Here is a 24,174-nt window from a genome sequence, read left to right as displayed (position 1 = left end):
ATAGAGGCATCTACAGTGCACCTGATTATTATTTACTCATCAAAGCTATCAATGTTATCAAAAGTAAGTAAAGTCTGAGAAACTGTCACAGCCAAGAGTTGCTGGCATGATAAGTAAATGTGATGTGGTATTGTGGATGGGATCCTGGAACAGAAAAAGGACATTACATAAAAACTTTGGAGATTTGAATACATTATGGACTTCAGTTAAAAATAATGTATGAATATTGGTTCATTACTTAAAACAAATGTACCATATTAATTTTAGATGTTGATAATAGGGTAACCTGAATGGGTGGGGGTAGGAGGTATAGGACTCTACAGCATCTGCTTAGATTTTCTGTAAGTATAAAACTGTTCTAAAAATTTAAGTCTGTTGATTTTGAAAGGAAGATTGAAGGGCAGAATTATAGTGGTTTTCCTTTCCTTTTTAAAGTCTGGGTAAATATAGCCCAAAGTTATCACTAGCAAACTATAAGGGATGAGATTATGGAAAGACTTTCACTTATCTTTCTCCTATATAATCTGAACATTTTATACTCAACTTTTATTCCTTTTATTTGAAGAAAAAAATTACATTTTGAAAAACATTTAGTGACATGTTCATTGTAAAATTTAAGGAAATTCAAATAAATACGAAGAAAATGATTCACATATGATTTTTCCACTGAGAAATGACACTAAAACATTTTAGGGCTTGTTGTTGTTGTTTTTCCTATGCATGTTTGGCAAAATCTGTTTCTATACAGTATATTCTTTGGTAACCTGCTTTTCTTTTTTTTTTTTTTTTTTTTTAGATTTTTTATTTATTTATTTGAGACAGAGAGAATGAGAGAGAGAGAGAGCACATCAGAGGGGGGAGGGTCAGAGGGAGAAGCAGGCTCGCCGCCGAGCAGGGAGCCCGATGCGGGACTCGATCCAGGGACTCCAGGATCATGACCTGAGCCGAAGGCAGTCGCTTAACCAACTGAGCCACCCAGGCACCCGTAACCTGCTTTTCTAATTTAACAGTTTATCATGGATATCCTTCTGTATCAACCCTCAGCATGACTAGAATGCTAATCCAAAGGCTTGATATATTTTTATGTGCTTTGATACATATTTCAAAATTTCCCTAGAAAATTTCTAACAGTTTATACTCCCACAACCATGTTCTCAAAATACAGAAGTCATAAACGGAGTCTGGTCAACATTTTAAAATTAGGAGATTTCCCTTAGAAGCCCTAATTCCTTACTTCTTTTGAAAAATCAGTCGCTCTCGCGGTGGTGGGCCACATTCATTCACCTAGGAAAACAGTTGGCTGGATCTTGAGTAGCTACTGTCACAAAAACCCTCCTTACGCCCTTAGGTGAGGCTGAGTGTCACTTGACATTTCATTTTACCTATGCTTTTAAACATGGTCATATTAAGAGAAGTATGAAATACTTCTTGTGCCTATATCTCCTGCAAAAGTGATAAAAGGCAAGAGAGGGAGAAGATCAGATTTTAAAAACACTGGGAGCATGTTTTTTCGTGGACGTAAATAATCTATATACATGTGTAATATGTCTACAAAGTGCTGAATGAATTCCAAAGCTGTGATTTTAAAATATACTAAACACAGCCCATTTTATTTACTTGATCTTCCCTGCGCCTATGTGAATTTGAGTTAATTAGTGCTTTCATAGTATTTTATTTTTGAAGTTCTGTTATTGTTTGTTGAAGAATTTTAAAGGACTGCTCCCTAAATGTAAAATCCTTACTCTGATGATGACAGTATCCACAGTTGGAGCATTTTTAATGTCTTCACAAATATTTGAATTATTTATCATTACAGCTCCTCGATTGAATATTCCTATTTTTTACATTCTTATCTACTACATTATAATCCAGTGATGACTTAGAAAACTCACTTATTTAAACTCATTTAAAGAATATGGGACTGCTTATTGGATATACCAATAAAACTAAAGTTAGGTTATTTCTGTTTTATTCTAAATTTTTGTTTGACCTTGAACAACTTATTTTAAATTTCTTTGGTAAATGGTGGGATATTAATATATTCTTAATAATTTTATTTAAAGGAACCTGAATAAGAGCAGGTGGCTTTTGAAAACTGTTCAGATTAGTGGCCCAGTCAAAGGAAATAGTTATAAACATCATAAATTTGCTTACATGATAGGAAGAAAAAATGAAATAAATAATGGTCATATGGTGATTAAAAGTGGGAGGAAAGAATAGGGCAAAATCGTTTAGAGTTTGGAATAAAAGTGCTTGAAGTATTTTAATTTGATATTTAAAGAAAGGTAATGAAGTAAGTATTTAATATATGGTAAGTGTGGTAAGGGTACAATATAAACAATACTGAGGAAAATATTTAGCAATATAATAGGATGAAGGTTGGAAAACAAATCAAGTGATTTAAATAAAGTATAATAATAATATAAATAAATCAAAGATGACCTGTCTCATAATAACTAGAAGTTAGAATTAGGACAATTTTACCTATTCCCTAAAAAAAAAAAAAAAGGAAAAAGAGTTCAAACCAGAAAAGGGTAATATTTTCCATCATTGGTTCAGAAAAATTAAACATATATATTTCTTCTGATATCCCTTAGGAATATCACATAGGATGGATAGGGTTTTCCACATTTTAAATGAAACTATTTTCAGGGCTACTGCTTCTATATCCAATATTATAATTTTGAGATTTGACTCTCTTCGCTGGAAAAAAATAAAAACTTTGTTTTCACTATGATTTAGTGTTTTTGTTTTTTGTAAGTGGAGTGGTTAATTTGAATACGATATATGCATAGATTTTAATGGCCTCAAATATATTCGGTTAAGATGGTAGTAGAATTTCACAGAATGCTGGTTTTTACGAACTAACATTTCTTGAAGGTATCCTACATGCTTAATTTTTTTGTGATTTTTTTGTTGTTGTTGCTATAATGTGGTGCTTACCATTAGCAGATTATCTGACATGTAATTTCAAAAGAGAATACAGTGGACTGTATTGACATTAAAAGTATCAGAGTTTTGTGAGTTATTATTAAATTATGATACATTGGAAGATAATTAGACTTAAAGTGCTGTTAGTTTCCTTTTCCCAAGTTTATATTCAGTGATATTATATGGCTCTTTGTGATCAAATGGTAGATTGAGTATTTCATGAGGAAATACATATGTGTATAATCATATTTTTGAAATAATTAATTTATAGATGAGTGGTATGTTTCATGCAACCATGCTGTAATGTTTTTCTCCTGTAATTATTTTATTGAAAAATGTCATTGTGTTAGGATGATGGAAGTTTAGCTAATGCTAGTTTACAGTTTATAATTGAAATGCAATTTTCCTTCTCTGAATACTTACTATTTATATAATGTAATAATATCATATATAAGTATTTGCACATATAGAAATAATATACAAACATGCATATATATTTGCACATACACTTTTTTTACATAGGTATCTCAACGGCCATCTTTATCAAGCTTAGAAACTTTAATGGTCTCACAGAAGTCTGAAATTGAGTATTTACAGGGGAAACTAAAAATAGCAAATGAAAAACTGTCAGAGAGCAAATCTACCAACAAGGCTTCCTCAGAGAAGAGCTCCTGGACAAGTACTGAAAGAAAACATAAGGTAGGGACATTTTGTCATTTTGTGAATTTGTCAGGGTGAAGCTGGCAAGGCCAGTGATGAAGTTTAAAAACAAAGAGCATTTACCTCTCTGCTTATATTTCTGGGAGCTTTTTTTTTTCCTGGAAGCTTTAAAAAAAACATTTATGTGCCAAATGCTTGATAAAAAATTGTTGTGTGGGGCTCCTGGGTGGCACAGTCGGTTAATCATCTGCGGTCAGCTCAGGTCATGATCCCAGGGTCCTGGGATCAAGCCCCTTGTCTGGCTCCCTGCTCAGTGGGGAGCCTGCTTCTCCCTCCCCCTGCTCTTGCACTCTCTCGTGCTCTCTCTCCCTCTCAAACAAATAAATAAAATCTTTAAAAAAAATTGTTTTAAAGACTAAATAATGTATTCCTAATTTAATTAAATAGATTAGTAGTAGTATAGCTGTTTTGGAGTAAGTTAACATTCTTATGTTAAAAAGTTTTGCTAAACTGGGTGTTATATAAGACTGATGAATCACTGAACCCTACCTCTGAAACTAATAATTCACTATATGTTAATTAACTGAATTTAAATGAATTTAAAAAATTTTAAAAAGTTTGGCTAAGTATCTCATATATCTAATCTATAGATAAGTTAATCTAAGTAAAAAATCATTTTAAAGTAATATGAGTTGTTAAAAGAAAAATATGTCTTAATGTTTCTATTTCATTCAGGTATGATATTTAAAATATTATGCATGTGGATATAAACTATAAAGTGGAATTTAACATTAATTTATGCAATTATATAATTTCGGATTTAAAGGTATAGCAATAGAGAAAAATAAGCAAATTTTCCATGGCATGTTTTTCATTTATTAATGTCTAGCTTTTCCTTTTTATAATATTTGTATTACAGTACATATACCATAGTATATAATCCTGTTATGCTGCAGAAGATTCTATCAACACTGACTAAAATAAAACATTTTATAATATCATTTTGTCAATATGTTATTATGTAACATTGTAAATATGTTATCTCTAGATAAATAGAAAAATGAGGAACTTCAGACATTTTTCTCACACTTGTTACTTCAGCAGTAGAAAATAATGATTTTACAAGCAGAAAACTATGTTTTTCAAGATAATTGTTTTTAGTTCTTTCCATTTTTTCCCAATGAGTAGAGCTATCTTTGTATAGGAAGCATTTAAAAATAGACCCGTTTCTATTATAGTCTTATTTACTCCCTCTAATATTATTAGTAATTTTCAGAAGGAGCTTTATATATGTATTTATTTATTTAAACATAACTGCATTATACATTTCTTGCCATTTTGGAGTAGTTTCAGAGTACTGAGCTTTATTTAAATGAAAGAAAACATTCCTAAAATTGAGATACATTATATATAGGGCCTAATTTGGTTGCTTGCTACATTGCTGAAGTTAAAAAATGTAGCGCTTTGATGTTTCATTGCTTTTAACAAAAGTCAAGAAAATGAGAGGGATATTTGGAACGAAATTTTCTTTCTTTTTCATAAGGACATGCAGGAAGTATGAACAATATGTTGCCCAGCTTAATAGTTGCTTTCACATATTCCTTTTCCAGATTGGTATATGAAGCTATACATAATATAAACACACATTCTTGTCTCTAGTTAGCCACATTATAGTTAATGACCATATGGTCATTATGGTATAAGATCTACTGTCTGTTGTATTTATATTCCTCAAGCATATTGTTCCTTCAACTTCACAGTGTGTTAAACTATTTCAAAGGGAAAAAAATCCTTTCCCTCTTGTTTCTGGTTGTCCTATCAAGTGTAACCTTGGACCCTTATAGAGCAATTAGACCAGCCTCTATCCCCTCCTTTGTAATGAGGTTTCTTGCATTTCTGAGTCTATAACCCTTTAGTCTTCCCTAATGGGACATCATTATTCTGAAAGAAACAATGTAAATGTAAATGAATATTCTCATTAACGAGTCACAGAGAAACCTTTAGCGGTAGCACTGTGGTAATTCCGCTTGTTATTTCTCTGGTATTCCATGCAGGATTTTTTTTATAATTCATTATTAGTATTCAAAATTACTTGTTCTTTAATTTTGCATGTCTTTCATAATCCAGTGTTCCAACTAGTTCAACCATGTCCTTGTTTTATTCTCGAGGAACCACCTGTGAAACGTTCAAGGTCTTTGTCCCCAAAGAGCTCTTTCAGAGACTCAGCGGAGCTGAGGAATCTGAGGAAAGCTGAAAGAAAGATTGGAAACTTAGAGAAGGCACTACAGCTAAAGGTGAACATTAAATCACTTCTTTAGTAATAACCTTGCAAAGATAAAGATACACCAAAGTAAACATTCACTTCACAAATCACTGCTTATCATTTATTTTTCCTGAATTTAATTACATGTATAAAAATGTATCATTGGTTGGTCTTGTTTTTCAGATTTCTGAGGATCATAAAGTAACAAAAAATTTGCTGCTCGAACGTAAATATTTATTCACTACTTTAAAATTGTTTGGGAATACTTTGGCTTAATATTGGGAATAAATTTCTTACAGTTTTTCAGAAACAAAAAATAGAACTACAGCAAGTAGAGAATTTCTCATAGCTCTTCATACATGATAAACATATAAAAAGAAAAGTGAGTTAAAAACGATACTCACCTAGCTCAAGTCACTTACAACTGTCCTTTATAGAGAAGTTACATAGTCAAAATGGCAAGTACATTATTTTTTCCATTTGACTGTATTGAGGGCTTTTATTTTTTCTGAATTTAATATGGCTAAACTTATCGTTCTTTATTCACAACTACCCAAGGCCTGTGCTATTTGAGATTTAGCCATTTAATTGAATCTCAAATAGTTTTTTTTTTTTTTTAAAGATTTTATTTATTTATTTGAGAGAGCGAGAATGAGAGGGAGGAGGGTCAGAGGGAGAAGCAGACTCCCTGCTGAGCAGGAAGCCCGATGCGGGACTCGATCCCGGGACTCCAGGATCATGACCTGAGCCGAAGGCAGTTGCCCAACCAACTGAGCCACCCAGGCACCCAAATCTCAAATAGTTTTAAGACATTTTATGACAAGACCAATGTTTTACACATGATTAGAATCCAATAAAGCTCAGATTCTTTGTCATCTAGATTACTCTTAGGGAGAAAAAGTTTTGATTTAGATTTTGTGTGCTGTAGAACAAGATATGGTTTAGAGGAATCTAAGCTACAATTAATATTTTTTCTGCCTTTTCACTAAACATCAAGTTAATTTATATTTATGCAGAGTTAGACTGATAGTTCTTAAAGGAAGGAAAATTATCGTCTGTTGATTGACAGAGAGACAGAGATTGATTATCATCTATCATCTACCAAAAATAAAATGATCAGATGACATCAGCTTGCTAACATTTAGCCTACTTGAAATGTATACACCTGCAGTCATTTCTTTTTTTTTTTTTTTTTTTTAGTAATCTCTACACCCATCGTGGGGCCTGAACTCATGTTTGGGATAATACCCTGAGATTAAGAGTTGCATGCGCTTCTGACTGAACCAGCCAGGCACCCCACACCTGGAGTTATTTGCTCATTCATTGGTTTACTCAGTAACAACTTACTAAGCAATGCAGTTAGCCAAACAAGTCACTTGTACAACAAGAGACAAGATAACTGTCTATCATTCAAGACCCTAGTTAACAAGATACTGCATGAGCAGTTGGAATCTAGTATCTTAACATAAACATGGGAGTACCCACAGGATATTAAGAGCATATTTGGGAAGCCAGTTTATCATCTTCCTCCTTTTGCATAATTCTTGAAATTCACATCCTGTATTAATCTGGTTTCTTCAGAGAAACAGAGCCAGTAGGATATAACCCTTTAGTCTTCCCTAATGAAACATTGCTATTCTGAAAAATATCTGTATCTATGTCCATATATCTATCTATCCGGAGAGGGAGAGAAAGAGAGACAGAGATTGATTTACTATAAGGAATTGGGTCATGCAATTACAGAATTTTAGAAGTCCAACATCTCCGGCTGTGAAACTGGAGATCACGAGAGCCAGTGGGTTAGTTAGTCCAAAGGCCTGAAACCCGGAAGCTGATGGTGTAAATTCCAGTCCCAATCTCAATCTCAGTCCAAAGGGACAAGACCAATGTCTTTCTTATGCAGCCTTTTATGCAGTGAATTGAATGAAGCCTATCATATGGGGAAAGGCAATATGCTTTACTCGTCTGATTCAAATGTTCATTTTCTACAGAAACACGCTCACAGATACACCCAGGAATAATGATCAGTCAAGTTACACATAAAATTAACTATCACATATCCCCATTCAATAGTAACAGATCTCCACTTATTTGTCCCCAAAACTCTGAGTCTTTGACAGTCCCTTGTTTTTGGCAGGAAAGAGTAGAGCAGTTCAGACATTTTTAGATCTATCCTCTTCCACCTTTTGAATTTCTAATTTCAGAAAGAGTCTCAGAAGCATTATATTAACTTACCATTCCTTTCTCCTAATTGCTCTTTTAGATTAGGCCTCAAACTTATTTTCAGAGTAAAATTCTATCTTCACACAATTTTTTTCTTTTTTTTTAAAGATTTTATTTATTTATCTGACAGAAAGAGACACAGCGAGAGAGGGAACACAAGTAGGGGGAGTGGGAGAGGGAGAAGCAGGCTTCCCGCGGAGCAAGGAGCCTGACGTGGGGATCGATCCCAGGATCCTGGGATCATGACCTGAGCTGAAGGCAGCGGCTTAACCAACTGAGCCACCCAGGCGCCCCTCACACAATTTCTTTTTCATTTATACTTTTTCTGTATTCCTTTTTCAAATCAGTTGATGATAATATGAATTTCAAAAATACGTTTTCTTTCACAGATTTACAAGATAAGGGGGAAAATGCAAGCAAATTTTTTTCATTGTATCTTATCATTTAGTAGGAAAGGATTTATTTTAAAGGAGCAAAATAGTTGAATGAAAAAAACACTATCATCAAGAGCATTTATGAGATGAAGTGGGTAAACAAAACCTATAAAGTAAAAGCAATTCCAAAGAGAGTAACTGGGTCTGGGATATTTTTTAATTTATGGCTTCTCTTTAGTAGTATACCTGTCTTATTTAGTAAAGGTAGAAAACTTCATCCAATATTTCCCTTAATTAGGGTATAATATTAATATTATTACTATTACTCAAGTGCATGAGAATATAAGATAAGAAAGGAATTAATGATGTATCTGTATTAGTTTCCTAGGGCTGCCATGACAAACTGGCTGGCTTAGAAGAACGGAAATTTATTATTCAAAGTTCTGGAGGCTAGAAAGTTCCAAACTCAAGATTTCAACAGGATTAGTTCCTTCTGAAACCTGTGAGGGAGAATCTGTTCTGTTTCTCTCTTGTAGTTTCCAGTAGTTTCAGGTGTTGCTTGGCTTATAGATGGCATTCTCCCTGTGTCTTCATACTTCACCTCATCTTTTCTCTGTGTGTGTATGTCTCTCTCTCTATGTCTAAATTTCTCCTTTTTAAAAAGACACCAGTCAGGCGCCTGGATGGCTCAGTCAGTTAAGCATCTGCCTTAGGCTCAGGTCATGGTCCTGGTCCTGGGATCAAGCCCCACATGGTGCTCTCTGCTCAGTGGGGAGCCTGCTTCTCCTTCACCCTCTGCCTGCCAGTCTTCCTACTTGCGCGTACTCTCTCTCTCTGTCAAATAAATAAATAAATAAAATCTTTAAAAAAATAAAAAAGACACCGATCAACTAGATTAAGACCCACCTTAATGACTTCTTTTTAACTTCATTACTTCTATAAAGACCTTATCACCAAATACAATCACATTTTGGGGTAGTGGAGGTTAGGATTCCAACATACCTTTTTGGATTCATTTCAACCCCTAACAGTGTCTTATGGTTTTTAATATGCATTTGTTGATCATGGTACTCCTTTTGTAGATCATAACCCATTAATACATGTGGAATTTTTGTCATGGCTTTTCCCATATTGGTATTATATTGAACACTGCTCTGCTGGAAGCTAATGGGAAAATGGCAGAGAAAAATGTTCTGTGCTCAATTATCATAGGCAGTGGGTTAAAATCTTTCATTTTTTTGTGAGCTGTTAAGATATCAATGTGCATGGTGAATCTGTAGCAAGGTATAGATACCTTATTTCCCAGATTTACTTGATTATATTATACCCATTAGTGTTTCCCAAAGACTTCTGTTCCATGGAAGTCACTGTGGAAGACACTGCACTAAACACATGCTCCATGGCACAGTAGATATCTTTCGGTCCCAAGTTGATCAACCGAGGGGGACTGACGGGAGAGAGGGACAAATAATCTTCACCAGATAACCTCCACCATGGAACATATGTAGGCACACACTGATATATTGAGATGATAGTCTTTATTATATCAGCAGTAAGTAATGCACATTATTCTAATACTAGTAATGAATTCTGTAAAAATATTAATACATTACCTTGCTTAGCTTACTTCTGTGAATAGTTGTACGTTTTCAAGATGGATGGCCAGTAGTAATAGAAGAGATGAAAACCGTTATTCTAAAAATCCCACCCATTTCCAAATCCTAACTTCGTAAGTGTAGTGGACTAACAATCTATAAAGTATAATTTGGAAATCAATGCATCAGAGCTTTATGAAATCCTTTACTGTCCTTGGGATCACTAATGCCGTGAATCTCTGCTTTATGAACTTTAATGCATTTGAGAACTTAGTTCTCTTAGCACTTTTCTATACTGTTTAGTAACATCAGTATGTCCTTTGAATACAGTTTATATGTCTTTTATTTTTCAATGTCTAATATGCATTCTTCATACATTCAGCTTTATATACTCTGCTGAAATTAAACATCCATGGGATCCTTGGTATTTTATAAAAGTTTTTTTTTTTTTTTTTTAACTTTTTAAAAACTTTGCTATCATTCTGTGAAGATTGAGCCACTGTTTTATTAACAGGACTCATGCTCTTAGTTTGCCTATGTCTGTCAAGGAGCCTTTGACCAAACTGTAGTAGATTAGACCAAGAATCATTTTTGTTCTTATGAACTCATAAATGGACTTGCAAGTATCATTGAGGCAAGTCACATGATACAGCCTTTCTATTTTCTATTTTCTAGTGTTTTAGTCATTCAGATTTGTTTATATACAGAAATTAGAGCCTCTAGTTTAACTAGTTTAATTGCAAAATATAGGGAAGGTAGTCAGTAAATGTTTTATTGAATGATTTAATAAATGGACCTAATTCAGTGACTGCCCTTGCGATATTTTTGTGTGTATCTTCTTGGGCAAATGTAGTTATTAGTGATATTAAATGTATCTTTCAGTTTCTTTTTTTTTTTTTTTAAAGATTTTATTTATTTATTTGACAGAGAGAGACACAGCCAGAGAGGGAATACAAGCAGGGGGAGTGGGAGAGGGATGAAGCAGGCTTCCCGCTGAGCAGGGAGCCCGATGCGGGGCTCGATCCCAGGACCTGGAATCATGACCTGAGCCGAAGGCAGATGCTTAACAACTGAGCCACCCAGGCGCCCCTGTATCTTTCAGTTTCTACTTCTGATTTTGTTGTAAGATTTTTGGGTACAGTAGTATTTCCCAAATGAAGTGCTACTGTTTTGACTTAGGCTATTAATCTTTTGATTATTCTTTTTACACATTAAACATTTCTTTTGAGATATCTAACTTTTGCCTGGAGACTTCTGCTAAATCTGTTCTTGCACTAGAATAAGGAAAAATGTTTTTCTTTGGGCATATATTATCTATCTTACATTTCTATAAAATTTTGTCTATTTCTGAAGTAAGTCAAAGAACAATAGTCTCTAAGACTAATTTAACCCATGTATTACAATTTGATAATAGCATTCAGAAAGGACATTTAAACATAATTATTATAAATTATGCCTATCAAATTGATTTGCCAAATAATCTCTAGTTTACTTTCATTTTTAATAGTTTAGATCTTAGTAATTTTATAAGAAATATGTAAACACTCTAGCATTAGGCATAGTAAGTTGTGAAGCATGTAAAATTAAAGCAGAAAGCTCATCTATAAAACTGCTTTGCTATAATCACTACCTAATGGAGGGACCACCTATTTCAATTACTATAGCAAAATCAAAACTATTTGCTAATATAAATATATTACACTGAAGTTTTAGGAAGCAAAGGTGCTTTGAGTGCTTTGGTTAAGTACTGTGCCTAGTACAGAGCCTGGCACATTGTGAGTGACGTATAGGACTCAGGAAATTTTTATTGAGTCTTAATCTTTGGTTTAATAGCATAAGCTAAGTTGATTTCTATTTGAGAACTAAGGAAAACCTTGGGTATAAATTCAGTGATTAATGGTAGCTGAAGCAGTACTGAAAAAATGCTAAAATAATGACAGTACTAACAATAAGAAACTCAATTTGTTCCATTGATTTAACAGGATTTTTGTGAAAGGCAACAGAAAAAAATCTTGATATCCCATTTTATTAATTTTACTTTCGGCAATTTTTTAGGTTCTATTTACTCAGTTTCTAGGGATTCTTAACACAGACTTTTAATGATTCCAAAACGCTGCATTTGTATTAATAATTTTAAAGAAATTCATTGTAAACTCAGAGTTTATGGGGAAGGAATTTGATTCAATGATGAATAATTAGAGAAAGCTATTAGAATTTAACAAAGTACTTAACTATGTTTATTTGAAAATTGTGTTTTGACACAAATCTTTTCTAGTACCTATACATTTCTTATAATTAGATTATTAATAATTTGTAATATATCCTGTTTAAAATCCTAATAAATCTTATTAGTTCTTAAGGAATCCTAATAAACATAATGAACTTATGTTCATTTATGAGAAGGTAAGAACATTATTAATTACTTTTCTATTTGGTTAATTTAAATTATTTCATATATTTAGGATTAGAAAGCTTATTGTTTAAAGAAGTGAAGTTATATTTGGATTTTTAACAACAGTAGGGAAAACTCAAGGTCAAGGCTAAATCATTCATTGGTCTTAGAAGAAGAGAGATATAAACAGCTTTTATTTTGAAGATGGAGAAACTGGTACATGCTGAATTTAAGTAGCTATGTCAAGATAAAATTTGCTAACTTTGAGCAGCAAGACTTGAACTCTTATCAGCACTTAACACTCTGCATGTAATAGGCTCTTAATATATGGTTCTTTAATTGAAGTGAACAAAATTCAATTCAGTATCCTGAATTTTTAACCGTGGTATTAAACCATGCTACTCTTTAGCAAGTTTGTAGTTTCTGTGATCTGTATATGTTCTAAAACTCTTCAGGATAACATTTATTCTGATTGTCCCTTTCAAGTGATGCCATTCCCATGCTTTTTCATCATGCACTTCCATTTCCAGATGGCATACAGACGGCTTGGTGCACAGGACTCAAATACTGCTTAAGAGATTTATTGAAGTTATTCTACTAGGCCTATATTCAAAGTAGAATGACAAAATATCCATATTGTTGAGACAGGTAGAATTGCAGTAAAATAATACAAACTCTGTATTATCTTACTGTTGAAATGAGAGGTAGATGGCCCAGGAAACTGTGAATTTGGCTTCTTAATAATAAGGACATCAGTTAATACCTGGGAAGGGGAAAACGAAGGAAGCTAACTTTTGCTTTGTGCCTTGATAGGGCAAGCACAGCACCAGGGGCTTTACCTGTATATTCGCTCATTTAATTTAGTCATCATAATTTAAATCTCTATGCTCTTTTCCACATTTTACAAAAAAAAAATTGAATTAATTTAAATGATGTTCTTAAGATTATGTAAGCTGCTAACATGAAAGAGCTCCAAGAATAGAATTCAGATTTTTCTAACTGCCATGAGCCTACTCATGTCACCTTACTATAATATTACAGAGTACCTACCTGTTGCCTCCACTAAATAAGTATACAAGTTCCTTCATATAGAAATATAAAAGGTTTAAAAAACAAATTTGAAATTCACAATGGCTAAAAATACTCAAGAAGTTACTTACTTCACTTTGAGAAACACAGTGTATAAGTAATATAAATACATCCCCTAAGAACTGAAAATTTGGCCTTTATAAGTTCATTTTGTGGGTATATCTAAAAATGAAGATGTATTTCATGCACTCTATTTAGAACATGTAGAAGTTGTTGACTTTAATTGTCTAACCTAGTAATGTTTTTATGACCTCTTCAAGAATACAAAGCCCAGCTCTCACATTTCAATTCTGTATAGTACAACCCAGAAGGTTAAACTCTGCTACTTCAGACATAGGTCCAAACTGATTTTTTCCTCCTATGTAATCCTTTTGCTTTATATTAAACTAATCGTGAACCCATGGGTAGAAGAAGCATTGATCTTACTATGATTAGTGTTTTTACACTAATTACATATGTAACTATAATTAACAAAATAACAAAATGTGTTATGTATGGACAAATCCTTTTGTGGAAAGAGAAAAAATTCTGTAAAATTGGCTTATAAATATTTGTATGTGTACTAATTGACAACAGGGAAAGGAATGAAACTAATTTTGAAATTACTAGCAGCTTAAAAATGCAGTAAATGGGTTGAATTTACCAAGCAAACCTATTTTGTGACTTTAAGAATCCTTTTCTTCTGCTTAAATAAGTATTACAAATTAATTTATGTTTCCTATTTTCTTTCAAATTTCATATTTAGATGAGTAACCTTTTATTTGCAGCATTATACTAATACTTTCTTTAAACTTGTGTCCTTGCTTTTTTGTGTTCTACAGAGCCAAGAAAATGATGAGCTAAGAGATGCCCATGAAAAACGCAAGGAAAGGCTACAGATGTTAGAGACCAACTACAGAGCAGTAAAAGAGCAATTAAAACAGTGGGAAGAAGGCAGTGGCGTGTGAGTTACATAGCTCATAAAGGCATTTCCCTAAATATTAAATGGAATGGAGTAGCATCATATAGGTGTTTTAATGGCTTTTGTTTGCTTTTAAAGATATTATTTGGTATTCAAGTCTTTATTGTGAATTTTTAAATAGATAATATAATAAATGAAAACAGATAAATATGCTAGCAATAACTATAGATTTTCCTATCATTTGCAGAATTCATAATGTAGGTGATTTTGAATTACTATGTACATTTTCTTTTTTTAAATTTTATTTTATTATGTTATGTTTATCACCATACATTACATCATTAGTTTTTGATGTAGTGTTCCATGATTCATTGTTTGCGTAGAACACCCAGTGCTCCATGCAGACTATGTACATTTTCAATATCAATAGAGTAGCTTAATAAAAGTAGATAACTTAATGCAAAAATAGTGCATATCCATATGATTGAAAAAATCAAATAAATAAAATAATGGTATTACAAAGTTTGTAACTCAAAGAGTATTTAAGTTTTAATTGAAAGACAAGAGAAATAGGAAATTTACATATATAGTTAACTCTCTGAAAACTACTTCAACCTAGTATGCAATTTGAAAATCTTTACTATCCATCAGTTTGTTCTGCAGCTTATCTGAATGAATTGGCGGTCTCAGTTCAATTGCTCTGAACAGGTGTTCAGAACTTGGTTAGTCGTAAGTGGCTCCCTTGTTAACAGTATCAACAGAGGGCAAAGGACTGAATGAGTACAGAAAATCTACTACCCTCTCATCTTTTGAGATGGATCCTTTAGGGCAATGTTGATGATACACATTGGTCTGTTCTATAGAGAAATACTGTTTCTAAATTGGCCAGTACAGCACTTTTACAAAATAAAAACGAAGAGTTTGTTTTATGTACAGAAAATGAAAACATAAAGGGCATTTGGCATGTTTTGTAGGTAATTGTCACGTCTAATTTTTTCCTTTGAAAGATGGGAAGTGTTTCATATCACTTGTCAGTAAAATAGTGATAAAGCAATTTGTCCTACATTTAGCCTCTGCTCACCTAACTTTAGTAGTCACTGGAAGTGTGAAAACTACTTTCTGACATATTTACTGATAATAGCGTGTTTTAAGATCGAGCACATAATACTACATTCAGATTGGTTGACAACAAATTCTCGATGAGTTGATTGTTTATAATCCTTTTTGAGAAACTGACCATCCTGCAATATATGTTTTATTATCACTAGAATGAATCAGAGAAATCGACCTAAGACTATCATATGTCTGCCTAAAAGTTTGCTTTCCACAGTAGCAGTTTAGCCTTTTGGAAATTATGACATAGGATTTTAGTTTCTGTACACTTAGGTTTTAGGAAATTCATTCCATAAATAGTGGGCTTGAATTAGGGAATGTATAAATGAATTTTCACTGCACTTTGAACATATTAAGGAAGAAAACAACTTCATTTTAAAATAGGACTCATATCAGAAAAATAAAGAGAGCGGATCCCCAACAACTTCGACAAGAAGATTCTGATGCTGTATGGAACGAACTGGCCTATTTCAAAAGGGAGAACCAGGAGCTAATGATTCAAAAGTGAGTTTCTTTTTTAACAGTATGGATTTACATAAACATTTAGGAGAAATATTTTGTAGCTTAAAGATCATGAGAGAAATAGCTTATAAAATTTGAAAATGAAATAATCTGGTTTTTGTTAATAAAAATTAAAAAGGGCATATATGTATATATATGTATAATACAATAACAAGTCGCACATTTGCTAGCTCTAGCCGAAACTGTAGAATATGATCTAGGGATTGTGTTAATTAATGTGGCTCTCATCTGTTGGAGGTGTCGCTCTTCATTAGCCTGTATTTTAGACACTGCCGTGCTTCATTTTTGGAATGAGGTGGAGAGGGGATAACCCAGCCAGCCATCCTTGTTTGATCTCCTAGATACATACGCAATGCAGAATGCCTGAGCTCTCTTGGTTCCCTGCCCTGTCCTGCTAATCCCAGCTGAGCTCATTATGGTGTAGCCTTGCTGCTACTCTTGGAGCCAGAGCTGTCCAAGCTAATTACTGGTAGCAGCAGAACTGCCTGTTAAGGGTCTGGTATGGATCTGCTAACATGGTCCTTGGTAGTGACCTGCAAAAGACACACGGGAATTGCTTTCTTTCCTGCTGTGCACTGCCTGTCCTTTGGGCTTAATGCTGATCCCTCCACATAGGTCTTTTAGCTGCCCTAAGTATAAAACTTGATGAAGGATACTCATATTTTGGAAAACATACAGTTTTCTTCCTTGATCTTATAATTCACAGGCTGTTACATTCAGCTTGGCAAAGAAAGAACACATTTTTTTTTTGGAATATAAAGGACTTAGACCAACATAATTAGCCTCTTTTGCTACTTAACTATTTCTTCATTTAGAGCTAATTTTTGACATCCACACCCTGCAATTTTTTTTTGAAAACCTGATGTCTTTGAGATGACTAGATGACTGGCATCATGTGGCATAATATAATCAAATATCATTGAATTTTTTTAGCTGTAAAACAGAATCTTACTTTATATATTACATGATAACACATGTAACTTTAGATTATACCTTTTCCATGTAATGATAAACTTTTGAGAAAATGATATATCAGATTATATAATGTGTACTTCCAATTACCTCTTAAAGTACACTGTCCTCTATTAGTGCTAAATCTGATGCTAATAATGTCTCTTATCTTAAAAATTATTTCTAGATTTGTCCAGAAATAGTCCCTGACAATTTTAAATAGCTTTATTGAAATATAATTCACCATATAAAGTGAATAATTCAGTGGGTTTTAGTATATTAAAAGAGTTATATCCATCATCACACTAAATTTTAGAACATTTTCATTTATCCCCTCCCCAAAACCCTGCATCACTTAGCCCAATTATACCACCGCCCTCCCTTCCTTAGATGACCAGTAAGCTACTTTCTGTGTCTATAGATTTACTGGTTTTGAACACTGAGAAATTCATTAGATGATGTTATAATTTTTGCTTCAGCTGTCAAACAATTTTAAAACTCAAAAGAAGGATATTTTTAACTTTTCCATTGTTATTCACTTCTGACCTTCCAAGTTCTCCCTCTCTCATTTTTTTTTTTTTTTTTTTTTAGTCATTTTCTTTCTGTTTGAAGAGCTTTCTTTTAGACTTTTGTTTAGGGTAAGTTGGCTAGGAACAAATCCTCTAAATTTCCTTTATTTAAAATGTCTTCATTTCAGCTTCATTCCAGAAGAATGTTTTCACTGATTAGAGATTTCTAGGTTAGCAACCTTTTTCTTTAGAACTTGAATAATATGCCACTTCTGTGGTTTCTGATGAAAAATACATTGTTATTTGAATTGTTGTTCCCATAAAGGGAATGCATCCTTCTCTTTAGCTGCTTTCCATCATTTTCATTTGTCTTCACTTTTCAGAAGTTTAATTATGATATATCTTGGCATGGATTTCTTTTGGTTTATCCTGTTTGGGATTCTCTAAGCTTCTTGAAACTCTAGGTTTGTGCTGTTTTTCAAATTGAGGAATTTTGGTCATTATTTTTTTTTAAATACCTTTTTCAGCCCCACTTTTCTTGTTCCTCTCATTCTGGAACTCTATTTTCATGAATGTTAGATTTTTTTAGTGTTGTCCTGAGGTCCCTGAGGCTCTGTTCATTTTATTTTTTTAGCCTGTTTTATCTCTGTTGTTAAAACTGGGTAATTTCTATTGTTCTGTCTTCAAGTTCACAGATTCTTTCCTCTTTCATCTGTCACCCTTGATATTGAAGCCATACATTGAGTTTTTTATTTTGGCTTTTATGATTTTCAGGTCTAAAATTGCCATTTGATTTTTCTTTATATCACCTGTTTATTTGCTGAGACTTCCTATTTTATTTGTTTCAATATCACTCATAATCATTCGCTGGAGCATTTTAATCATGGCTACTTCAAAATCTTTGTTAAGGGGTGCCTGGCTAGCTCAGTTGGTACAGTATGCAGCTCTGATCTCAAGAGGGTTGTAAGGGTTGTGAGTTTGAGCCTCATATTGGGCAAAGAGAATTACTTAAAATAAAATAAAATCCTTGTCAAGTAATTCTGACATGTGCATTATTATCTGGGTGGTGGCATTTTTTAATTACAATTTCTCCTTCAAGTTGAGATTTTCTTTGTTTTGGGTGTGATGAGTGATGTTCAGTTGTCTCCTGGACATTGGGGGTATTATGTTTTGAGACATTGGATCTTATTTAAATCTTTTATTTTAACACATCTCTGATGACATCATGCCTAAGGGAGAAGGTCAGATCATTACTGCCAGGAAGGGATAGGAGTCTTAGCTCCTAACTTGACCCTTACTGGCACTGCATTAAAGGGTGTGTGAAGGGGTGCCTCATTACTGCTTGATGAGGGTGGCTTCTCATTTGACCTTTATTGACAGAGATAGCAAGGCTACTTCTTTTTTTTTTTTTTTCTTTCCCTTTTCCCAGGGGTATGTGGATGGAGTAGGGTGGGTATTGTTAATTAAGATTTCTGTCCTGCCAGTTTGCCCATTTCTCAGTTCTCTGGCTAGGGAGAGCAGAATTTCCTTGAGACTTTTTTGTTTGTTTGTGTCCATTGGCATTTCTGGGTTGTGGATTTCTCCAGTACCTACTTTGAGATACTTAGGAGGAAAGAAGAAAGCCAGGGAATTTATCACTGTGGGTTGTTCTTCTATTCCTGTGGTCCCTTTGGGTCCTTCTTCTTCTCCCTGCCTTTCAGAGTCTTCTTATATTTGTTTTATGTATCATGTTCAGGGTTTTTGTATTTAATTAGTGGGATGAATAAGTGTAAACATGGAACTAGAAGTTTTAACTTGTTTTTCTATGGACCAGCCAGTCTTATTTTTGTGTCATACATTGGCATCTGCTTTATTTTTTATTTTTTTAAAAGGTTTTATTTATTTATTTGAGAGAGAGAGGAGGAGGAGCAAAGGGAAGGGGACAAGCAGACTCTGTGCTGAGGATGGAGCCTGATGCGGGGCTCAAACCCAGGACCCTGAGATCATGACCTGAGCTGAAATCACCAGTCGGTCATTTAACCGGCTGAACCACTCAGGTGTCCCTGGCATCTAGTTTAATACTTAGTCCTGACTATTTAAGGCTAAAATATATAAAAGCTGGTACAGCCACTCTGGAAAACAGGGTGGAGGTTCCTCAAGAAGTTAAAAATAGAGCTACCCTAGGACCCAGCAATTGCACTACTGGGTATTTACCCCAAAGATACAGATGTAGTGAAAGAAGGGGCACCTGCACCTCAATGTTTATAGCAGCAATATCCACAATAGTCAAACGGTGGAAGGAGCCGAGATGCTCTTCAACAGATGAATGGATAAAGAAGACATGATGTATATATATACAATGGAATATTACTCAGCCATCAGAAAGAATGAATACCCACCTTTACAGCAACCTGGATGGAACTGGAGGGGATTATGCTAAGTGAAATAAGTCAAGCAGAGAAAGACAATTATCATATGGTTTCACTCATATGTGGAACATAAGAAATCGCACAGAGGATCATAGAGGAAGGGAGGGAAAACTGAATGGGAAGAAATCAGAGAGGGAGACAAACTATGAGAGACTCTTGGTTCTGGGAAACAAACTGAGGGTCGTGGAAGCGGAGGTGGGTAGGGGGATGGGGTAACTGGGTGATAAGCATTAAGGAGGGCACGTGATATGATGAGCACTGGATGTTATATGCAACTAATGAATCACTGAACACTACATCAGAAACTAATGATGTACTATATGTTGGCTAATTGAATTTAAATTTTTTAAGAAGGGTAGAATATATAAAAGAAGATGAACTAAAACTACTTTAAACCAAATTTGAATAGTACTTCCAAATCCAATCATTAATGTTGAGTTAACTTTTCAAGATCCTAATAAAAAATTGTGTGGCAATTCTAAGTCAGTTTATAAAATATGTTAAAGGAAATGATGCTACCACCAACCTATACAATGGTGTTTTCTTCCATCAAGTATGGTCAGAAGTACATTGCTGCTATAGTATATGAGAATGTGAGGACTTGAGAAATTTGCATGGAGTATAGTTCCTATACTTATAAAATATATCTACTTATTATATCAATGATGTTTTAACAAAAGACGAAGAACTTCACAATCTATGAACTAATGAGTTGGCTTGTTCTCTTAGTATTTATCTAACAAATATTCATATATTTTTTCATTCATTCACTATTTAAACAATATAGTTCAGAGCCAGGCATTAAGCTAGGGACTGAATATACAGTGGTGTATTGAAGAAGAATAATTTCAAACTCTAATGAGATTTATTTTAGGGCCATCTGCCACGTGCCAGTGAAGTAAAACCATTCTTTGGAACGCTGGATAGTAAGAGGCAAGGAAAGCTTTCAGAAAGGCCAGGCTCACTCAGCTTTTCCACTTAGTTGAGGATGTTGCCTTACCGTCATTAAGTTAGATTTATGAACCAACAAAGTCATGTTAACATTCTCCTAAGTGAACAAATTAACATTTTCCTAAATAAAAACATTAGTATAAAAATATTTTTGTACATTATTTCTCAATAGTGATAGAAAACTATAAAAAGAGACTCAGGTGCCACAGCATATTAAGTTTTTCTTATATTATAAATCCAGCATGTCCTTGCTAGAAACCCATGAGGTCAAGGGAAGGTGTGCTGACATTCATTGTATGTTTATCTGTATCTTTAGCTAAATAAGGAACTTGCAGTGGGTGGTAATTTTGGTCTTTTTATACTAATGCATAGCCTATAAAAAATGCTGCATCTGAGCCCTCTGCTAAGTACAGGTAAACACAGAGAAATAATATGCCACCTTTCTTTTTTTTTAAATCAGGACCTCATATAGCTTAGCAGGGAAAACAAGCAAAAGTGTGATAAGAGCAGTAATAAGGAAATAGTGGCATAATACAGGGAAAATGGCATTATGATTTGTCCATTTACCCAAACCAGAAACCTAGAGGGTTATAACTGATTACTCCCTCTATCTTACCTCCTTACAATAGTCTTAATGAATCCATATCACAAATATCTCTAAAATATGTCTGTTTCTTTCCATTCTTACTATCAGTGTCCTTATCCAAACTACCATCATATCTTTCTTCCTCAAGTAGAATAAACTCATAAGTATCTCCCTATATCCACTCTTATCCCCTTGAATCCATTTTCCCCCTAATGCTACAGAGTGATCTTTTAAAAATACATATATGAACGTATCTCTCCCCCGTTTAAAAACCTTTACCATCTTTCCTTTGCTCTCAAAATAAAAACTAAATTCTTTATATAGAACAATTGAACATCTTGGCCTCCTTCTTATCATTTCTGTTTCACTTTTGTTTCTTAACTAAAAGTTAGTATGAGACTACAAAATATTTGCAAAGAATTACTGATGCTTTTCCTACTTCATGCTGAGAATCCTGTTTGACGAATTTGTCAACGAAGGTAGTTAGAGTTGGGGTCAATTGTAAAGGGGTTTAGAATTCATAATTTAAAAATTCAGTTTTATTTTATAGAAGCAGGGAATTTTAACACAATATATCATAACTAAAGTCTTCTTCAATTCAATGATCTTTTGGTCATTTTTCCTTAATGATAAAAAGTAGACAAGCTATAGGTCAGTAGCATTGCCCAGAATGGAATACTTTCTTCTTTCTTAGGTTAAACGTTAAATATATGCAGGCTATGATTTCAAAGAATATTTTATAAAATTCAAGTAATAATTTTTAAGAAGCTAAAATCAAAATATTATGGTAGGAAGTTCAGTTATTTTTTTTCTTTGGCAAATCAAGACTCCCTGTTTTCCAAGCACAAATATTATTTTTCCATATGTAGAAATGAGGATTTTAGGATAGCATGAGTTGGAAATAAAATTCTCAAAAGAATGTCTGCTAAATCATGACATATTTTACAAACAAATGTATTTTTGGATAACTATCAGCATTGTATGAATTACACATCAGTTTTATTTTATTAAAGAGAGAGAGAAAGAGAATGTGAGTGGGGAGGGGCAGAGGAAGGAGAGAATCTTTTATTATTATTATTTTAAGATTTTATTTTTTTATTTGAGGGAGCGTGCACATGTGAGTTGAAGGGAGGACCAGTGTAGAGCCCGACACAGGACTCAATCTCACGACCCTGAGATCAGGACCTGAGCCAAAACCAGAAGTCGGAAGCTTAACCCAACTGAACCACCTAGGCGCCCCACATTAGTTTTATTTTAAAGCATACAATTTATTGACATTTAGTGTATTTACAATGTTGTGTAGCTATGATCTCTATCTAATCCAAAGCATTTTCATTACCTCCAAAAGAGACCCCATACCCAGTAAGCAGTCACTCCCAATCTCCTCATTTCCTTCTTCCTCTAGCTCCTCACAACTATTAATCTACTTTCTATCCCTATGGATTTACCAAGTCTGAATATTTTATATAAATAGCATCATACAATATGTGACCTTTTGCATTTGGCTTCTTTCACTTAGCGTAACATTTTCAAGAGTCATCCACATTGTAGTATGTATCAGTATGTCATTCCTTTTTACAGCTGAATAATAGCCCACTGTATGTATATACAATTCATTCATTCATTTATTGATGGCCATTTGGGTTGCTTCTACTTTTAGGCTATTGTGAATAGTGCCACTATGAACATTTATATACAAGTATTTATTTGAATACTTGTTTTCAATTCTTTGGGATATTATACCTGTGAGCAGAATTGCTCGGTCATATGGTAAGCCTATTAAGGAACTGCCAAACTGTGTTCATAGTGGCTACATCATTCTATATTCTCATCAGCAATCTACAAAGATTCCACTTGCCCACATCCTTGTTAACACTTAGTATTTTTTCTTTCTTTTTTTAAAAAAAATTACTATTTTTTAAAAAATATTTTAAAATTATTAAATTTATTAAATTACTTGTCCTAGTGAGTGTGAGTGGTATTTCATTGTGATATTGATTTGCATTTTCTTAATGACTGATGAGCATCTTTGCATATGTTTATTTGCCATTTGTGTGTCTCTGGATAAATATCTGTTCAAGTCTTTGCTGTTTTAAAAAATTGGGTTCTCTTTTTGTTTTTGAGTTATAAGAGTTCTTTCCATGTAGTGGTTACTAGACATTTGCAAATATTTTCTCCCATTCTGTAGGTGATCTTTTTATTTTCTTAATAGTTTCCTTTGATGAACAAAAGTCTTTAATTTTATGAAGTTTAATTTGTCTATTTTTTTCTTTTTTCTTTTTTGCTTATGCTTTTGGTGTCATGCCCATATAGCCGTCACCAAATCCAAGGTCATAATGATTTACCCCCATGTTTTCTTCTACGTGTTTTGTAGTTTTAACTCATATTTAGATCTTTGGTCCATTTTTAGTTAATTTTTTTTTTAATTTGGTGTGAAGTAGGGGTACAACTTACCTCTTTTACATGTGAATATCCAGTTGTCCCACATATTATTTTTTATAGCTTTGAAGAAGAGGCTATATGATCACATGGAAGAGTTATAATGTGATGAATTAATAAGATAAGAATTTAAATATATCGTCCTTGAGAAACCAGTCCAACATGAAACACTATAGGCTATCATAAGCCAAGTGCAAATGAGAATATGAGTTCTGGGCTATTAGCATAATCAAGGGTTGTACACATTATCAGTGTCCGTTGAAAGGC

At 33.5% G+C, this 24,174-nt stretch overlaps 1 protein-coding gene across 5 annotated transcripts in view; it reads left to right on the top strand.

The window, feature by feature from the left end:
* The window catches only part of CNTLN (centlein), a 297,340-nt gene that overhangs the window by 163,071 nt on the left and 110,095 nt on the right, over positions 1-24,174 (top strand). For 4 of the 5 annotated variants that reach the window (XM_032392455.1, XM_032392457.1, XM_032392454.1 and 1 more), the window contains exons 9-12: positions 3,454-3,630; positions 5,760-5,885; positions 14,349-14,470; positions 15,926-16,045. In XM_032392455.1, coding sequence (XP_032248346.1) covers positions 3,454-3,630; positions 5,760-5,885; positions 14,349-14,470; positions 15,926-16,045 — 545 coding nt within the window. The remainder of the gene's footprint in view (positions 1-3,453; positions 3,631-5,759; positions 5,886-14,348; positions 14,471-15,925; positions 16,046-24,174) is intronic. The other variant, XM_032392456.1, reaches the window with a different exon arrangement.

The sequence above is a fragment of the Phoca vitulina genome, unplaced genomic scaffold, assembly GCF_004348235.1.
Source record: "Phoca vitulina isolate PV1807 unplaced genomic scaffold, GSC_HSeal_1.0 scaffold67, whole genome shotgun sequence".
NCBI lineage: Eukaryota > Metazoa > Chordata > Mammalia > Carnivora > Phocidae > Phoca > Phoca vitulina.
This window is presented reverse-complemented; position numbering and strand designations above follow the sequence as displayed.